Source organism: Bombus impatiens, unplaced genomic scaffold (genome assembly GCF_000188095.3).
Source record: "Bombus impatiens unplaced genomic scaffold, BIMP_2.2 scf_4016, whole genome shotgun sequence".
Taxonomy (NCBI): domain Eukaryota; kingdom Metazoa; phylum Arthropoda; class Insecta; order Hymenoptera; family Apidae; genus Bombus; species Bombus impatiens.
Genome location: NT_180435.1, coordinates 299,792 through 315,432, shown reverse-complemented (window position 1 = coordinate 315,432; position 15,641 = coordinate 299,792). Strand labels below are relative to the sequence as shown.

Here is a 15,641-nt window from a genome sequence, read left to right as displayed (position 1 = left end):
AAACTTTTCAATCCACCTTTCGAAATTCTTATTCGTCCGGATTCTAGCGAATAATATCAGTGAGTGATTGCTAATCGATCAAACAGATGTTACCTCTCAAGAGATTTCAATTTTTCCAGCCACTTATTCAACCGAATCGGTAAACGTTGGTTACGTTAATTGTAAAACGTTATGATTATTTGAGAACGTTTATCCATACTACCGACAGGTAGTGGTCGTTGCGATTTACATTTATCGACCTTTTACCGGCATAGTCGCTGACGCGAAGCTCGAAATTACGTAAACGCCAAGTTTCGTTCGGTCCACTGCATCGTATTCGACCCGTGATTTTCATCGAGAATTTTGGATCACACCCAACTCTGCCGTCCAAATATTATAATTCCAATGTCTCTCCACTTCTAATCGCATAAAACGAATCCCGTCGTCCCGTTGCTGAACGATAAGACACGCGGCAAGACGCGTTTCTGTATTTCTTTCGAACGATTCGCGATATTTTCTAAATAATTATCATCGACTCATTGGAGAAACTCTTTGCAACTTTTCAACGTTTCCAAGAATAATTTTTAAACCGTGGTTAGGCTTCGATCTCGAAGTTACACGGTTCCGAATTCCAATTCCCTTCGTGGTAGACGTTTAATCTAAACGGTATTAGAATCGAGCTCGACAAGAATTAGTCAGCTGTAGGAAACAACGTTCACGTCGTCTAATTGTTCGCAACGAAGCTACGTTATCCGAACGATCTGGATTATTTACGATCACGGAAGTAATTGTGTCCTCTCTTTAGTACAAAATCACGATTAACGAAGCTAATGGCTATGATTCGGCAGGATTTCCGCCAACGATTCTCGAATGGGAAAAAGTGTAGGACTCGGAACAGGGAATGCAAATATGGAAAGTTATTTCATTGGCGAAAAATTCGAATGGGGAGAGGGGGGAAATGAGATATGGATAGGAAAAAAAGATAAATGGACGGGTGGTAAAAATTTATAACACGATTTTTATTCCAAGTTTGATGAAAAATTTCTTTTGTTCCGAAATGGAATCGCGACTCTACTACACGTTGATCGAAAGTTAGGGGCATAGAAACGTAGCTGGAGTAAAGCGCGAAGTGGGGTTGGTTACTACTAGATCTCCCTCGTTACGACGGAAAATGATTATTCACCCTCTTACGCTCCGCCCTGACACCGGTGCTCTGGTACGTGCCTCGTCTGACGTTGAACGAACGTTTCCACTTAAAGACGGGACCGGCTTTATCGTGCGTCCCAAGTAGAACGCTCGTCCAGGCCGGATTATCGCTCGATTCCTTAGACCTAATCCTGCCGTCTGCGTCGTTAGCCGGTCGTGAGGAAAATTAAATACGAGTTCAAACTGAAACGATTCTCGGTTGTGAAGAACGCTGAAAATCGTAACGTGCCGGCTGGGTTATTTATGGGATACGGTGTAGTAATTTCATTAAAAAGTCTCGCGAACTTTGTTTTCCTCAAAAGGAGAGGAAAAAAGAAAGGTGTTACGGAATATCCACGTACGACTCGAGTAAGGTCTCCTAGACAGTGCAACGGAGCTACCGGGAAACTTTACTCCCCGGTTCGTCTACAGCGTAGGTAGATTCCAAGACTCGAGGGATCTTGCCTTTATTATTTATTGCATAGTCTTGCCGGCGTACAATCGTCCGTCTTTCTCGTTCCACTTTCTCGACGTTTACTTATTCTATTTGCTTCTGAAACCATCTCCTTCGCTATGATAGTGAGACTTTAGTAATTTCACGAATCAACATTTCCTGTCATTATTCTTATACGTAGCAGCCTCCGCAATATTGCGAGCTCGTAAAATTAGGTAAAATACAAGGCGTCTCGAGAAATAAATTAACAGGTACGTGAAATGGTGAGAGTCTAAAAGCTCGGTCAGAGCCGCGTGAAATATAGCGTAGCAGTGATTTAATTGCTATGAGAAAAATAGAATGCTGCAGGCGAGGATATATACAATATGTATATATATATATATATACACATACACATATACATATGTACGTTGTTGCGTTAATCGGGATAGTTATTCGATGCTTCAATGTAGAACTTGATTGTATCATAGAAGAGATTACTACGCCTACTCTTACTACTCGTACCATTTTTACCGCTGCCATATCCACGCATTACACGAATACTATTACGAGTTGCATACTATAGCACGGCAGATTTAATACTGGACGATTAGACTGCCGAAATATAAATATTCTACCAAAGAAGTCGAAATGAACGGTGGCTTATCGTTGCACGCAGTGATCGTACAAAATAATATATAACGCGAGGACAGAAACAAGCTGTATACGTTGCCGTATATTATCTATGCAATAATAACGGTAAGTATAGCCCAGCCGTAACATGTAATCGATGTATACGGCGATAGAAGACAGCCGTTAAGAGATTCAGAGAAACAATGATATTCTCTGTAATTGGCGAACGAAGAAAGTTTCTCGTGTTTGTGACAATAATCCTAACTGCGGAACAAGAGGCTGTTAACACCCTGCTATAACCCTGTCGTCAATGACGCAACGTGCTTCTCTTTTGTATTATAGCAAAACGAGCATAGTGCATTGTTTTCCTCGAGTGTCTTCTTATCGTCAACCTCCTTCTATTCTCTACGACCATAGTCGTTTATTTTTTTGCAGTTTCAACACCAACATTTTATACAGATAAAGAACATTTATCTTCTCGGGTTTCCTCTTATTTTCTCGATTGATAAGAAACGACCAAGTATCTCTAGAGTCTATGAAGTTGAAGGAAAATGGTTGAACCGTTTCTTGTCAAATATGTAACTAACACGAAGTATCTTCGTAATTATGGCTGACAAATGGAAGCATCTCGTGAAGTGGTAACTGGCGTTGTCAGATTGCAAATGCTTGCCTAGATGCTTCACGAGCTTCAAAACAATGCGGTGATAGACTGGCATGCTGGATAACTGACGAGTGGGCATTTAGAGGGAATTTGAACATTCAGAGAGTTGCTTTTCCTAGAAATGGATTCCCCAGCGGATGGGAAGCTTCGAGTGATACGAAAGAAACTAGGGGCAAAAATCCACCATTTTCCACTGCGACTCGCATCAAATTTGAAATTCTACGAACCAGTTGCTTTGTCTAATTTTGGATGACTTAATGGAATCGGATACGAAGAGGAAACTCGAGATTTTAAGCTGATACATTATTAAATCGCTAAGATATATCCAAGTTCATCCTGACAGGAACTACATTAATAGAACCACAGAAATAGAATCTAAATAAAGATCAATTTCATATTCCAAGTATTATACAATATAGCGTAATACATTTTACGTATTTTCGTCTATTATACACGCTTTGCATTTTTGGTTATCTGAATTTCCTATAATTGTTTAAATATCCACGGACTATGTATTCTCGTTGAAATACTCAGAACGGAACAGCAAAGTTAAAGAGGACAAAAAAGGAACAAAGAATTAATTGGAAAAAAAATGCAAAGATCTTCTTCATTTCGCGCTGTTTACTTTCTCGAGAAAATGGCGACGCTGAAGGAAATCCTACTGAATTTTTACAATGGCCGTTCCCGATACTTACCCAGCCACCCCCTTCTCTCTTCCGTCTCGAATGTTCAAAATATACGGATGCCGAGCGGTTACCTCTGACGCACCGATAAACCTTCGGAGTGTGCCGCTTTATCGTTTCGTTTCATTACTGGAACAACGAAAGAGATCGCGTTTTGCTAACTAAGCTGGAAGTAAACGTCCGAAGGAAAAGCTGAGGTGGAAAAAGATAGGGATAGAGAGAGAGAGAGAGAAATACTTTCGCCTCGGCGTGGCGTCAGAACCTACAGAAGTTCTTTCCACTTTCCCCGCCCGACGACAAGACGGATAGAAGCCATAGTAGCACTGGAAAACGTATACATTGGTAAAAAGCTCGCCGGTTACTTTTTCCATTTTCAGATTAATCCTTCACACCATTTTCATTTAGAGTTGCGCCAGTTTTCGCGAACTCGAGTTCTATTTAACCGGAGTAATACCGCGCCGAGTAATCACGTTTCTGAGACAACGTTTTATTTAAGAAAGGGAAACATTCTACGAATCTTATAAATTAATCGCGTCTACAATGAAATCTGATTTATACGACATAACGGTGACCTAGAAAAGGCTGGATCGAAGCTCTGTTGGTAGCAAGTAAGCCAATGTTGGAAGACAAGACCGCGTCTAAGAAAGTCGGAACGTTAGTACGGATTAGCGGTCACGAAGGATCCGGCCCTGTTTGTCGTGGTTGGCCACCGAAAATCCCGTCAACTCTAAAGTCGACCCTCGTTTCGGCGATGACACATTCGATCTTTCATTTCTCTAACAAGGCTTTCAAAGTTTTCCGAGGGAAAGAGACGCGCGAAACTCGTAACGATCTCGGAAACCATCGCAAATTATATTTACCTTAGAAAATTCGCAGCGGTGGCAAAGTCGCAAGAAAAACGCGATTCCAGCAGCGATTCCGATTCTTTCACGTATATTTCAAACGAATGGCGACTAAAATATTAAATACGATTTAGTAAAAATCGATTTACCTAAATGATACATTCGGTGTGCAAAGTGCACGAATGATTGTGTTTTCTATAAAATGAGACGAGTCTTAGTTCGTTAAACCAAGATTCCAGGATTACGCCAGTGTGGCGTGCTGGTAGCAGTTAGCGTGACTTCCGGCAGAGGCGCCGAGCCCCGGAAACCAATCGTACTCACCGCCAGACCGAATCATCCGCACTTCTATAGTCAAGCGAATCCGTAGTCGTATAGCCTTCGTTGGTATTTGCTAGTAATCCCATGAGAGAAACACGGCGCTAGAATATTTCCCGCTTGAATTTTAATAAAGAAATTCACCTAGTTAGAGACTCGCGTACACAAAACACGCACGAGACCGAGTACATCTGACTCACACGATAGACACAATGTGTCTTTTTATATTTCGATGACATATTCTTTATACTTTATAGCGGATAACGCGATATCCCTTCCGAAATCACGCCTTAGAAAAGCGGCGATAACGTAAATAAATCTGTGAATATAAATAGTTCTGACGAGAAAGAAAAAAGGTAATAGGGTAATATTTTCTAAGGCAGAGGGATAAAGACGAAGCCATGGGAGTGCGAAAGAAACAGAGACAAAGACATCGAAATTCTAAGGGTGGATTATCGGCTTTGTTTGTCCGGAAGGCTGCCATCGAGTATCGATATTTGCAATTTCGCGAACCTAGGCTTCGACCTCATGCAAAAATCAATGAACCAATAACCGAGGTTGGTACTCGTCTAGTTCCTAGTTGTCTATAGATAGTATCACGAGTACATGCGCACGTATTTTCGTTTGTACTGCTCGTTAATCTCTATGCTTGAAAATCTCTTTCCAGACCAACAACTTGGAAAGAGATACGTAGTTACGGAGGGAAACTCGCCATTAAAAATGTGTTATTTTTTTCTTTTTCATATTTTCATCGACAAATAGAAAACCATCGATCGAACGTTCCACGAAGAGATGTTATTTCACGAGTCAGGATTTCGTAACTCGAAGTTAAGATGCAATCGATACGAAGATAATGTTGCAAAGCTTAGAACATTGCGAGGTTAGTCGAGTAGATATAGTCGAATCGAAGCAAGAAATTTACCTTGTAATTCGCGAAATTCGGCTCTCAACAATTTTTTAACGATCTGTATCTCGTAATTCTAACGAACAGAAATTACGCTAAATAATGTGAATATGTGTTTAATCGCGTAAGCGAACTTCTTCTCGAAATGGATTATTATCGTGTAAATAAATATTGAACGTTCCGTACGTAAACTTGATTTAATAATTATAGGACGGGTAAAGGCAGCGAGTAAATCTAAACAGAATTTTGCGGAATAAGAGAGAAATGAAGTAAAATGATGAAAATGGTATTACGGCAGGAGGGGGTGGATTTCTGGCGCGGATAGTCGGCGAGAGACACGGCGGACTCGTCATAAAGCGATAAGCATTTTTCCAGCGGACGAAGCACCGATAAAAGCACGGGAATTAAAATTCAAAGGTATCCGGCACTTGAGATCGCTTAAAATTTACCAAGTTTCGCGCTGGCCTCAACTTTTAAGCGATAGATACTTTTGGCGAAGGCGGTGAAATAGATTCGAGGGAGTGACGTTTGAAGCGATAGCTGGGCTCAAGTCGTCGAAAAGAGTTGGAAGCTTCGCGAAACTTGTCGAACGAATACGAAAACATTGACGGATAAAATTTTATCAAACACGAAACTTTAATCGATTTTCCCGACAGAAATAATTAAAAACCTTGCATAGAACTTCGTTCGATAGATCTCGAAAAAAAAAGGATTGGAATGCAAAAAGTAAATAAAAGCTAACAGAAAATTGTCGCGTGTTCCTTGCATTTCTCGTTTCTCGAGTCTGGAAAACTGGCTGATGAACGTCTGCCTAGAAAAGACGCGTCGGTAAAGTTCTTCTTCGTCCACTGGTAAAAACTACTCGGCTCCACGTTCTCTCTCGATTTGCTTTCGCGTCCGAGAAACCAATTTTCCACGAGCCGTCGTCGTTCTTGTCGTTCTTTTGCGGTGAAAGAAGACAGAGGAGGTACAAAAGGAAGGCAACGAGTGGCAAGCTGGAAAACGAATGCTACGTCGAAAACCAAACGGAAAACTTTACTTTAGAGCGGGCTGAACAAATCTTCGGAAGGCTTATTAATAATAATTATTACACAGCGGTTAAAGTTTTATAAAGTCGCTTAAAAATGATCAAATGAGGTAAGTTAAGTTAGCCGGGAAACTTTCACGAAATAATTGGATAAATTTACAAAGAACATTAGTCTGATAAATTCTTCGTTGAAATTTGAATGATAAAGTAAATCAATTTCGAAGCGAAAGATTCGAGAAAAGTTAAGCATCTATCGAGCCGTTCAAAATGCAATTTTCTGGTAACGCGTGCGTGTATCGCGCTCGGCCAAGTAAGGTTCGGCGAGAAAATAATTTACGCTGGAAAAAAAAAATTTCACTTAGTCAAGATATAACAGCCGATCGATATCAGTATCGCTTCCGACGGATATTCTAACTTCGTTTCAGCAGCAATATTATTTCCGACGAGATAGGATGAGAAGAAAGTTACCGTCGTGCAGACTCGCTTCTAAGCGTGTCGAAAGAATTTGATTATCAGACCCCTTCTTAAACCATGTCCCTTTCGTAAACGGCCGCGAAGCTTAGACCGTGTTCGCGTCTTTTCAAAAGTCGATGGACGTTGTTACGATTCGATCGATGTAACGCGTGCGTGACAAAAAGTCCAACGTAAAATGATTCCGCATAGTTCGTCGTATTAGCCGTGTAGTTTTTCGATACGAGTTAACGTCAACGTTCCTCGCAACGTCGAGCCAATTGTCAATGGTTTTGTATCAGTTACTCGCACCGTTGCACCGTTCTCTATTCTCCTACGTAGAAAAGATACATCTGTCGTAATCGTTTAACAAGCAGAACATGGATATTTTAGCGTTGGCCCACGAAATCATTCTCGTACCAGGTTTACGTTTTGTCGATACGTTTGCTCGCGGTTCGTGCTACTCTTTTTTTCCGCGCCTCTTTCTCGTCGATGCATCCGCATCCCGTTTTCATTTCGGAATCCGATATCTGGTCGTTGCCCCGTTTTTCCATGGATTTCGGCCGCGCCCAACCTCCTCATTTCTCGTCTCCTTCTTTCCCACTCTTTCCTCTTTCCCTGCCTCGCGAATCCACGCTATCGGTCTTTCCAACCGAACACGGCGAATCTTTTTTCTACTCCTTTCGTTTCAACGAAACCACAGCCAAAGGAGGAGGAGAGGAGGATCGAGGTTAAAACAAAAAGACCGCGGCAATTAGTTCTTTAATGGTCAGTGTTCACACGCATCGAACACGGTGTGCTCGATGAATCGACATTGCCAATTTCGTGCCATTTCCACGTTATTTAGCGATCGATCGAAAGATAGGCAGCTAAAGAATATTATTTCTTCTAATTTCGATTCGTACGCCGAGTTCCTCGATATCCCTCTTCTTTCATAACGCTGACACTCAAAATACTCTATCGCGCTCTGACCTATTTTATAACATTTTTTTATTTTTCATCTAAAAGTAACTGAAAAATCCGATCGTACGTTATCAATCGCGCGTTGTCGAAGCCGCCGTTTTTTATTAATTTTAGTTATGGAGTTCTCTTTCAACGATATTTACATGAAAAATATTGATTTTAGTGAAAAGTACGATATCTTCGATGTTAAGCATACCAAAAGGTTTAACCGGCAAATAAGTAAATAAATTAAGCGGAATCGACGAAAAAGGTCTGACGGGATAAACGGTATTAACGAGGCGGAAGGAAGTCTGTATCCAATCTTCTAACCTACCGAAATTTTAAAAAAGCACCGAGATACCTCTCGCAGCTACTTTTCACCTAACTCGAGGGATGGGTGGTGGCGTAGAAAGGAAAGAGGCGAACGGAGCCGCTTGGCACCGGAATTCCGGTGGAATTCGCAAAGAAATTCGCGCTCGCGGCCTCTGCTTGCCCGTTTGTCTCGAAACGGTGCGCTCGGACTAGCCATAAGGAGGGTCGTAATTCAGGCGACATTCCGCGTTAAGGGTGTCTCGCCGAACCGACTCTCTTCCCTCTCCTCTCGCAGCTTGTTCTTCCTTACGAACGCTTCGAAGCTAGTTTTATTCTTCGTCCTTCGATCTTCTTTCCCTTGGTTCAACGGTGAAAACAAGGACGGAGAGAAAAAGAAAGGAAAGAACGAACGAACGAAGGATCTTGCAATTATCGACAACGCGGGCTTTCCACGGCTGCAGATTAACGGAAACTTCGGCCTGCCTAAAGTTTAATCGCGCTGAAATGGCTACGCGATAGTTATCGAGATAATTTCATCGAATTACTTCGATAACTGTCCTCGCTGTGTCTTCTTATTCCATACTCGTGTTCGCGGCACCGAACGCGGAAAACACGGCGAGAAGATTCTCGCGCGTCGTATTTAACGACTCTACTTCGATCGATCGCGAGGAAATTTCGAAGCGTTTGGTGCTTTCAAATTTAACTACACCGCGAGTAAGTTTGATTTGCGATACAGCGCTTGCACGGCTCCCGTTAATTACGAAGACAAGATCCCGGTTGTCGAGCGTTTGTACCATCTAGCGAACAGCGCACCGTCCTTGTCATCGATAAGCATATTCGTGACTGGTGATTGGAGAAAGATCGCAGGCGAAATTTGTTGTCTCGTGGAAAAAGGAAACTGTTGACCGAAATAGCAAAGATCAGCGTGGAAGTGAAATGCTCCGCCGCAAAATAAAGCGATGCTCGTTAACGAGCCCTTTGAGTCGTTAAACCAAATATGAGCATAGCTACTAGCGCTCGTTAATTACCTACGGCACGGTAACGAGATAACTTTTTAATTTGAAGTTTCGCTTCCGGAAACTCGCGATTCTCGACACGGTCTAAAGGATGTACATGCACTTCGATTTAGTTGATTTTCGATCTGCGGAGGAAAAACGCGACGCTCGTAACTGTACGTAGCGATGATATCTCGGCGCGTTAGAACGTTAGCGCGTAGCCGCCGGCAATTTCATCAAACGTTTCATCTCTAAACACTAAACGGCAGAACCTCGGAGCGAGCGCAGGTTGCAGAAGGTGAAACAGAGAAGAACCTAAGAGAAAATGGGTGAAAAAGAACGAAAGTTACGCGAAGGGTAGGTACATAACGTAAAAATTTAAGACTATTGGGTCAGCCATATCTGCTGGCTTAACAATGCTGACACAGGCATTTAGCCTCAGGCTGCAACGTATCTTTCCTGCAATACGTAGAACTGGTCGAGAGGAAGAAAGGGAAAGCACGGAACGGAGAAGGCGGGCAATCGTGAACGCTCGTGGATGGTGGAGCAGAAGGGTTGGTAGAAACGCCACAAGGAAAAATAAGAATTTCGAATCTAATTTTCCCAGGCATATTTAATAATGTACCGGGCGTACCTCCATCTTCTTTGCCATCATCACCAACGCGATTGCTTTCTCCGCGACCGCCAGTCGTTCCTCTATTATATCATCGATTTTCTTCGCTCCTGGGAAGATGAATAATCGAAAAATACGTTCAAATTAAGTCGAAGATTGAAACGTTACCGTGTCGATAAATTTTTATTATAGCTTGAAACGAAGATCCAAAAATAAGAACTAAAAGAAGCTTTTAATTGAAAGTATCAGGGAGAAAACCATTGGATTACATACAGCGACAACGACACGAGTCGTAGAGAGGAAGGTTCTGGAAAAATATCGCTCAATTTTGTCATCTTGTACAGTCCCCGCGCCAGTTAGTTTCTCGCCGAAAGTGGAACCGCCAACGTTCGTTTTTCGCTGATAGTCCAATTAAAACGCATTTCCCGTTATATATTACGATACTCTAACATCGAGCATCATTTCTACTGTAACACCGAGGGCTGCGTACATCTATTCGCGTTGCTGCTCTCTGCGACCAAGTTTCTCCAACGAAATCGGATTCTTCCGTTTTCAGAAGAATCCGTAGAGTTATCGAAACAAGCAAAGAAAAGTAAAGACAAATCGTTTTCATCGATATAGAACGGAAACGGATTCGACGTAATCTAAAATCCGGCAATCAGGAGTAAAGAGTATGCGAACGTCACCTTTGTCGTTCAAGTAGCGCGAGAGAAAAATCATAGCGATTTTCCTCCGGGAGATTCGTTACTCGTTCCAATTAGCCCCGATTCTCCGGCTCGAGACTTGAATCAATTTCGCGGAACAGTAGGTCACAGATGCCACCAATTACGTTCTGCCAATGGACCGCCATCCTTTCCTATCTCTCTCCGTCGTGTTCAGGAAACAGGCTAAATGATTTTTCTCCTCCCAGGAGTCGGAACGGCGAGACCGGTCGAGCGAAGGAAAGCTATTTGACGACTTTACCCCAATAATTATCGCGAGGGTCTGCGAGTATTACGACCAAGTACTCGACCATTTTGCTCCACCTTTTGCTTTTTTCTTTATACCAAACCGTAATAATTTCTCTATCGGATAAATTGGACACGATCCGATATAGCGCGTTGTTCCTTTAACGATATTAATGAAAACACCGTTTCGCGAGCATTTTCGCAAGCAGTCGATTTCTGCCGTTCCACGAACACGCGAACCATACGCTTAAGTTCAAATGTCTCGCGGTTAATCGAGCGTTATTTGCCAAAACACTAGACTTTGTACATCGGCGAGATCGAGACAAAAGTTTCGTCATTAGTCTTCAAAGTCGCCGCACGACTAACGAACTTATACCCTTATTGCTCGAAGCTATTAATATCGGTCGACGTCGTGTGTTAGCTCTTCTTGTCATTAATTATACCACGTTCGACTAGTCTTTCTACTTGTTCTTCTCCTTGTTCCGAACTTACGATGACGTACAAGCAACTTGAACAGATAATGGATGAATCAGGACGATTTTACGAACTTGTAAAAATCATATTTTTCAAAATGATTCGAACGTCGATATCGCCGTTTGCTGAATTATCATGCGGCAGAGATATCGGATGGAAATGCTGTTCGTCGAGGATCGCGATCGTTTTGTCTGGAACTTTTCCAAAACAAGCGGTTGAGAACGCTAAACACGGCAAGCGCGAGAAATACAGAACGAACGATAAATTTTCTTGGCTCGTGCCGATCATTAGCTGAAACTGAAATCGTTGCACCGTCAGCTCAAGTTATATATTAGGAAATTAAAATGCGGTCAGATTAAAATCTCCTCGTTTATTTCCACTCTCTTCCTCTTCTTTATTCCCGTTTCGCTATCTCAGCCGTTGTTCGCTGTTTAAAGATAGATGTGTGTGTATAACTCATACATTTTAATTTCTTAATCCTACTGTATTCTTCCAGTCATTTCCAACCTCGATCGTATTTATTCTGACTTTTTTAACGCGTAAAGACAACTGCAAACAATTATCTTCGTTTAAATTTCACGCGAAAGATTTTCTTGGGTTATTAAAAGGTTTTTTCGTTTGCTAAAACGAGAGCAAGATTGAACTATAAAAATTCGAGCATCACAGCAGGCTAAAACCAAACATCCTCTTTGTTGATTAAATTACGTTTACTCGCGTTTGAAATATGCATTTCTAATTGTTCTCGACATTCCGACTTTCAGATGTTTGTCGTAAATTCCATTTCATTCTTTCGAGTTGCGTAAAGTTCGACGCGCTGTTCGTAATTTCCATTATATTTGTTTCGAAGTAACTTTTTCGTTGAAACTTTTAAGCGATAATGTTTCCACCCTCTTTCCTTGCTTTCTTTCCACCTTCACGTGTCCCGCTCGCATACTATCGGATCTTTCGATCCGTCGTTGTTTCCTTATATCGCGCGGAAGTAGATTCCCGATCCCAAGAGTCGAAATTTTAAGAATACTTGAAAACTCTCGAGACGCATTTTACATCGAGGCTAAAGACACGCCGGATAAAGTTGCCACCCGCAGAACCGTTGCTTTGAATAAAACTCTGCTCTTTTGTGCACGGTGCTCGAACCGAAGGCTCGAGTACGAATCGAAGAGTACTTTCTCCGGCACCTGTGCCCTACGCCTACACAGACAGCGACGTATTTAAAATCGCGATAATCGCGATTGCCCATTGCGACTGCTTCGTGATGAGTTCAAACGGATTTTGACGAAAAGATCGGTTTTTAAAGCCAGGCCCGTTCAAAGGCAGAGCTCTTGAATCCGGTGCTCTCTGCGGGCTCGCGAAAGAAATATGAAAAGAAAAATAGGAAAGAAAGGTATATCGAGCGCTCCATTTTAAGTAACGAAAAGCCGTGCGAACGTGTGTGATAAATATTCGATAGAGGGGAAAAATAAGTTTCTGCGTGATTGACACGGACGACAATGGAACGCGATGGTGATCTCTGGTCCAAAGTCGGTATAATACAGTTCCGTTTCGGGATGAACAGCTAAGGCTAAAAGACGTCGAACAGAGGTTGTTCCTTTCCCGAAGGAACGAAACAAGCAAAGCGAGACGGAGACGCCCGTCTCTTTCTCTATATGGCAAATTCGTGAAGCAATGCCGGTGAGAATTCACGCAACAAAGCTGGCACGACGAGGCGGTGGATGCAGAGAAACGCGAGACAGGTGGATGCAGAAGGTTGCGGCGGAAACGCCGCAGGCATCGGAGACAGTATCTGCTGGGCGCTTCGAGACGTACCGACTTGAAAGCAATGGAGGAGGATTACGTTTTTCCGAAAAGACTAAGCGAATAGTCCTACTGGATGTACTTGGTTCGTTGCAACGTTCAATCCAATCTGCCACAAAGGTCGATAAGAGTCTCCGTTTTATTTAAGCCTCGCATATACATTCGCGGCTACAACTACGTGTACCCGTAATAAGCGGCTGAGGACAAACAGCTTCTGAAAATAGCTTATTGAATTAGAAATGAATTTTGAATTGGAATATTCGACGAATATCGAACGAGAACTGTAAATTAAACGACGTTAAACGTCAAATGCTGTTTCGACTACGAAGAGTTCGAAGGGCATCGTATTTTCCTATGAACGATTTAGCCTCCGAATTATCTTGTTTAAGATAGAAACGAGCAGACGCAAAACATCGCTTTCGAATATAAAACATCGTTCAAAACGTGAACAATTTAGGAGTCACGCGCATTTTACGAGCGGAACGGAGCTAAAAGCTACTGACCCGTAAAAATCCAACACGTTTCGGCTGCATACGGAAAGATTCGAAACCGAAATAAAAACGAAAAACTTGATTTATCGCAACTCTTTCTACGCAAAGATTACATCGTTTTTCTTTGTGTACGAATTATACAGGTGAAACGGATTCGCGTTAGTTGATAATCAATTTCTATGTAAACGAACAGTTTTTTCCTAAATATAAATGAAACGTATTTAAATGGCGGCGAAACATGCCTAAAGCATCGTTTTATAATTTCTATGCGTAACAGACTTCATTTCCGCCGATAGTCTAAACTACGATTAAACTTTGCTCTTCCAGATGGAACGAAGCAAAGAAAAATCGATCACCTCGACATGGAGAAACTTCGAATAGAAAAGTTTGATCGAGCAAATTACGCCGAGAAACTAATTTGTCGAATATACCAAAAGTTTCGGCGAGTCCCTCGAGGAGGAGACTCGAAAGTGAGGCCAGTGCTGCGAATGTTCGATATTTACCAGGTTAAGATGTTTCTGATAAAAATCCACAGCTCATGGTGTTAATTCGGCTTTGCAAGCAATTACCGTCGCATTTCTCGAAACGCACGACTTCCTAACTGGTGTTTCGTTTCCAGTTTTCCGTTTCATCCGTCCAAAATCGTGATAGGTTCTCTTTGTTTCCTTCGTCGCTCTTTTTTCGATTCTTTCGCTTGCCAATGATTCTCAACGAGAGGAGAACACTCTATGGCACGCCTCCGGACATACCGCAGGGTTGTTCGTGCAAAGGCTGCAGAAAAGATAAAATCCACCATCTTACCTTTGCCCGCCTCTTCCTGCTTCCGTTTCTCCCTCTTTATTCTTACACCTACGCTCGTTGCATTTTTCTTCGCCTCCGCGTCGTTTCGGCAGATGCGCCGCGTTGATATATCCCTTCCGTCTTTGTCAATTAGAAACGTCGAGTCTGAAACAGTCGAGTATCCGATTCGTTCAAACAATTCCCTTTCTAGAAACGTCGAGGACATTAACCCACTTTTCGCGCTTGGAAACCGACTAGCTTACGACCTACTGGCAAACTCTGCTCAAGCGCGAAGACAAAATGCATTTATTGAGGCCAGGAATCGAAAATCTCACGGGAATTGGTTCGGATTTCATATCTTCGCTACTGCTCGATCTGCCGGAACGCTCTCCGTAACCAATCTTCTCGTAAAGAGAACCCTTCGAACCGTTTTCCTCGTAAAGACCGAACCAAGGGTGAAAAATAATAGGACCAGGCTCGATAGAGTCATAACTGCTTTCCACTTACAGTAGGGTCAACTATATAACGCTTCTGAGGCAACATCGCTCATATCTTATTCCCTAAAAGGTATTCTTAATATTCCAAGTCCTACGTTACCGAAATCCTATAACAAACAATTTTGCGAGAAACGGAATTGAATTTCATCGACGATTCAAACTATCTAATTCCATCGATGAAAACAATAAAAAAAAAAATAAAAATAATAATAAAAGAGATAATAACTAAAGCATCAGCGATCGATTGCAATTCATGCAGAAAAGCGCGAAAGATAGAACGATCGGAGAAACGAGAGAAATACAGCGAGTGATTCATCATCGAGCACCGGAGCAAAAAAGACAGAGAGCGGCGATGGAGAAAGGGCGAGTAAAGAGGTGAGATACTTGAAGAAATCGTGCTAGGAACACAGAGGGTTTTCGTCTTATTTCGGCGCATAGCTAGCACTCGAAGAAGAGATGACACTGGAAGGAAAATAAAAGCCAGTTTCTCGGGCCGGGTCAGCCTTCCTTCTTTCTACTCGCAGCATCCCATTCTACCTGGTTTCGCCTTACCTCTTTCCAGCCTACTTACTCTTCGTACTACTCGTTTTCTCGTTACCACCCTTCTAGAAATTATTAAAGGGAAAACACCCTTGAAATCTGCTTTCTCTTCATCGTTGTCAACACTGTCGAGAGAAACGTCCGTTT

General features: G+C 42.3%; 2 protein-coding genes across 6 annotated transcripts in view; one reads left to right on the top strand and one right to left on the bottom strand.

Annotated features, from left to right (window-relative positions):
- The window catches only part of LOC100749861 (tyrosine-protein phosphatase Lar), a 287,592-nt gene that overhangs the window by 30,994 nt on the left and 240,957 nt on the right, over window positions 1–15,641 (top strand). The gene's annotated exons all lie outside the window — the stretch shown is intronic.
- Window positions 1–15,641, bottom strand: part of LOC100744512 — a 148,248-nt gene that overhangs the window by 109,289 nt on the left and 23,318 nt on the right. For 3 of the 4 annotated variants that reach the window (XM_033324605.1, XM_033324604.1, XM_033324608.1), the window contains one exon: window positions 14,479–14,622. In XM_033324605.1, the coding sequence (XP_033180496.1) occupies window positions 14,479–14,622 (144 nt within the window). Of the gene's footprint in view, window positions 1–3,586; window positions 3,704–14,478; window positions 14,623–15,641 lie in introns of those variants that run through there. The other variant, XM_033324607.1, reaches the window with a different exon arrangement.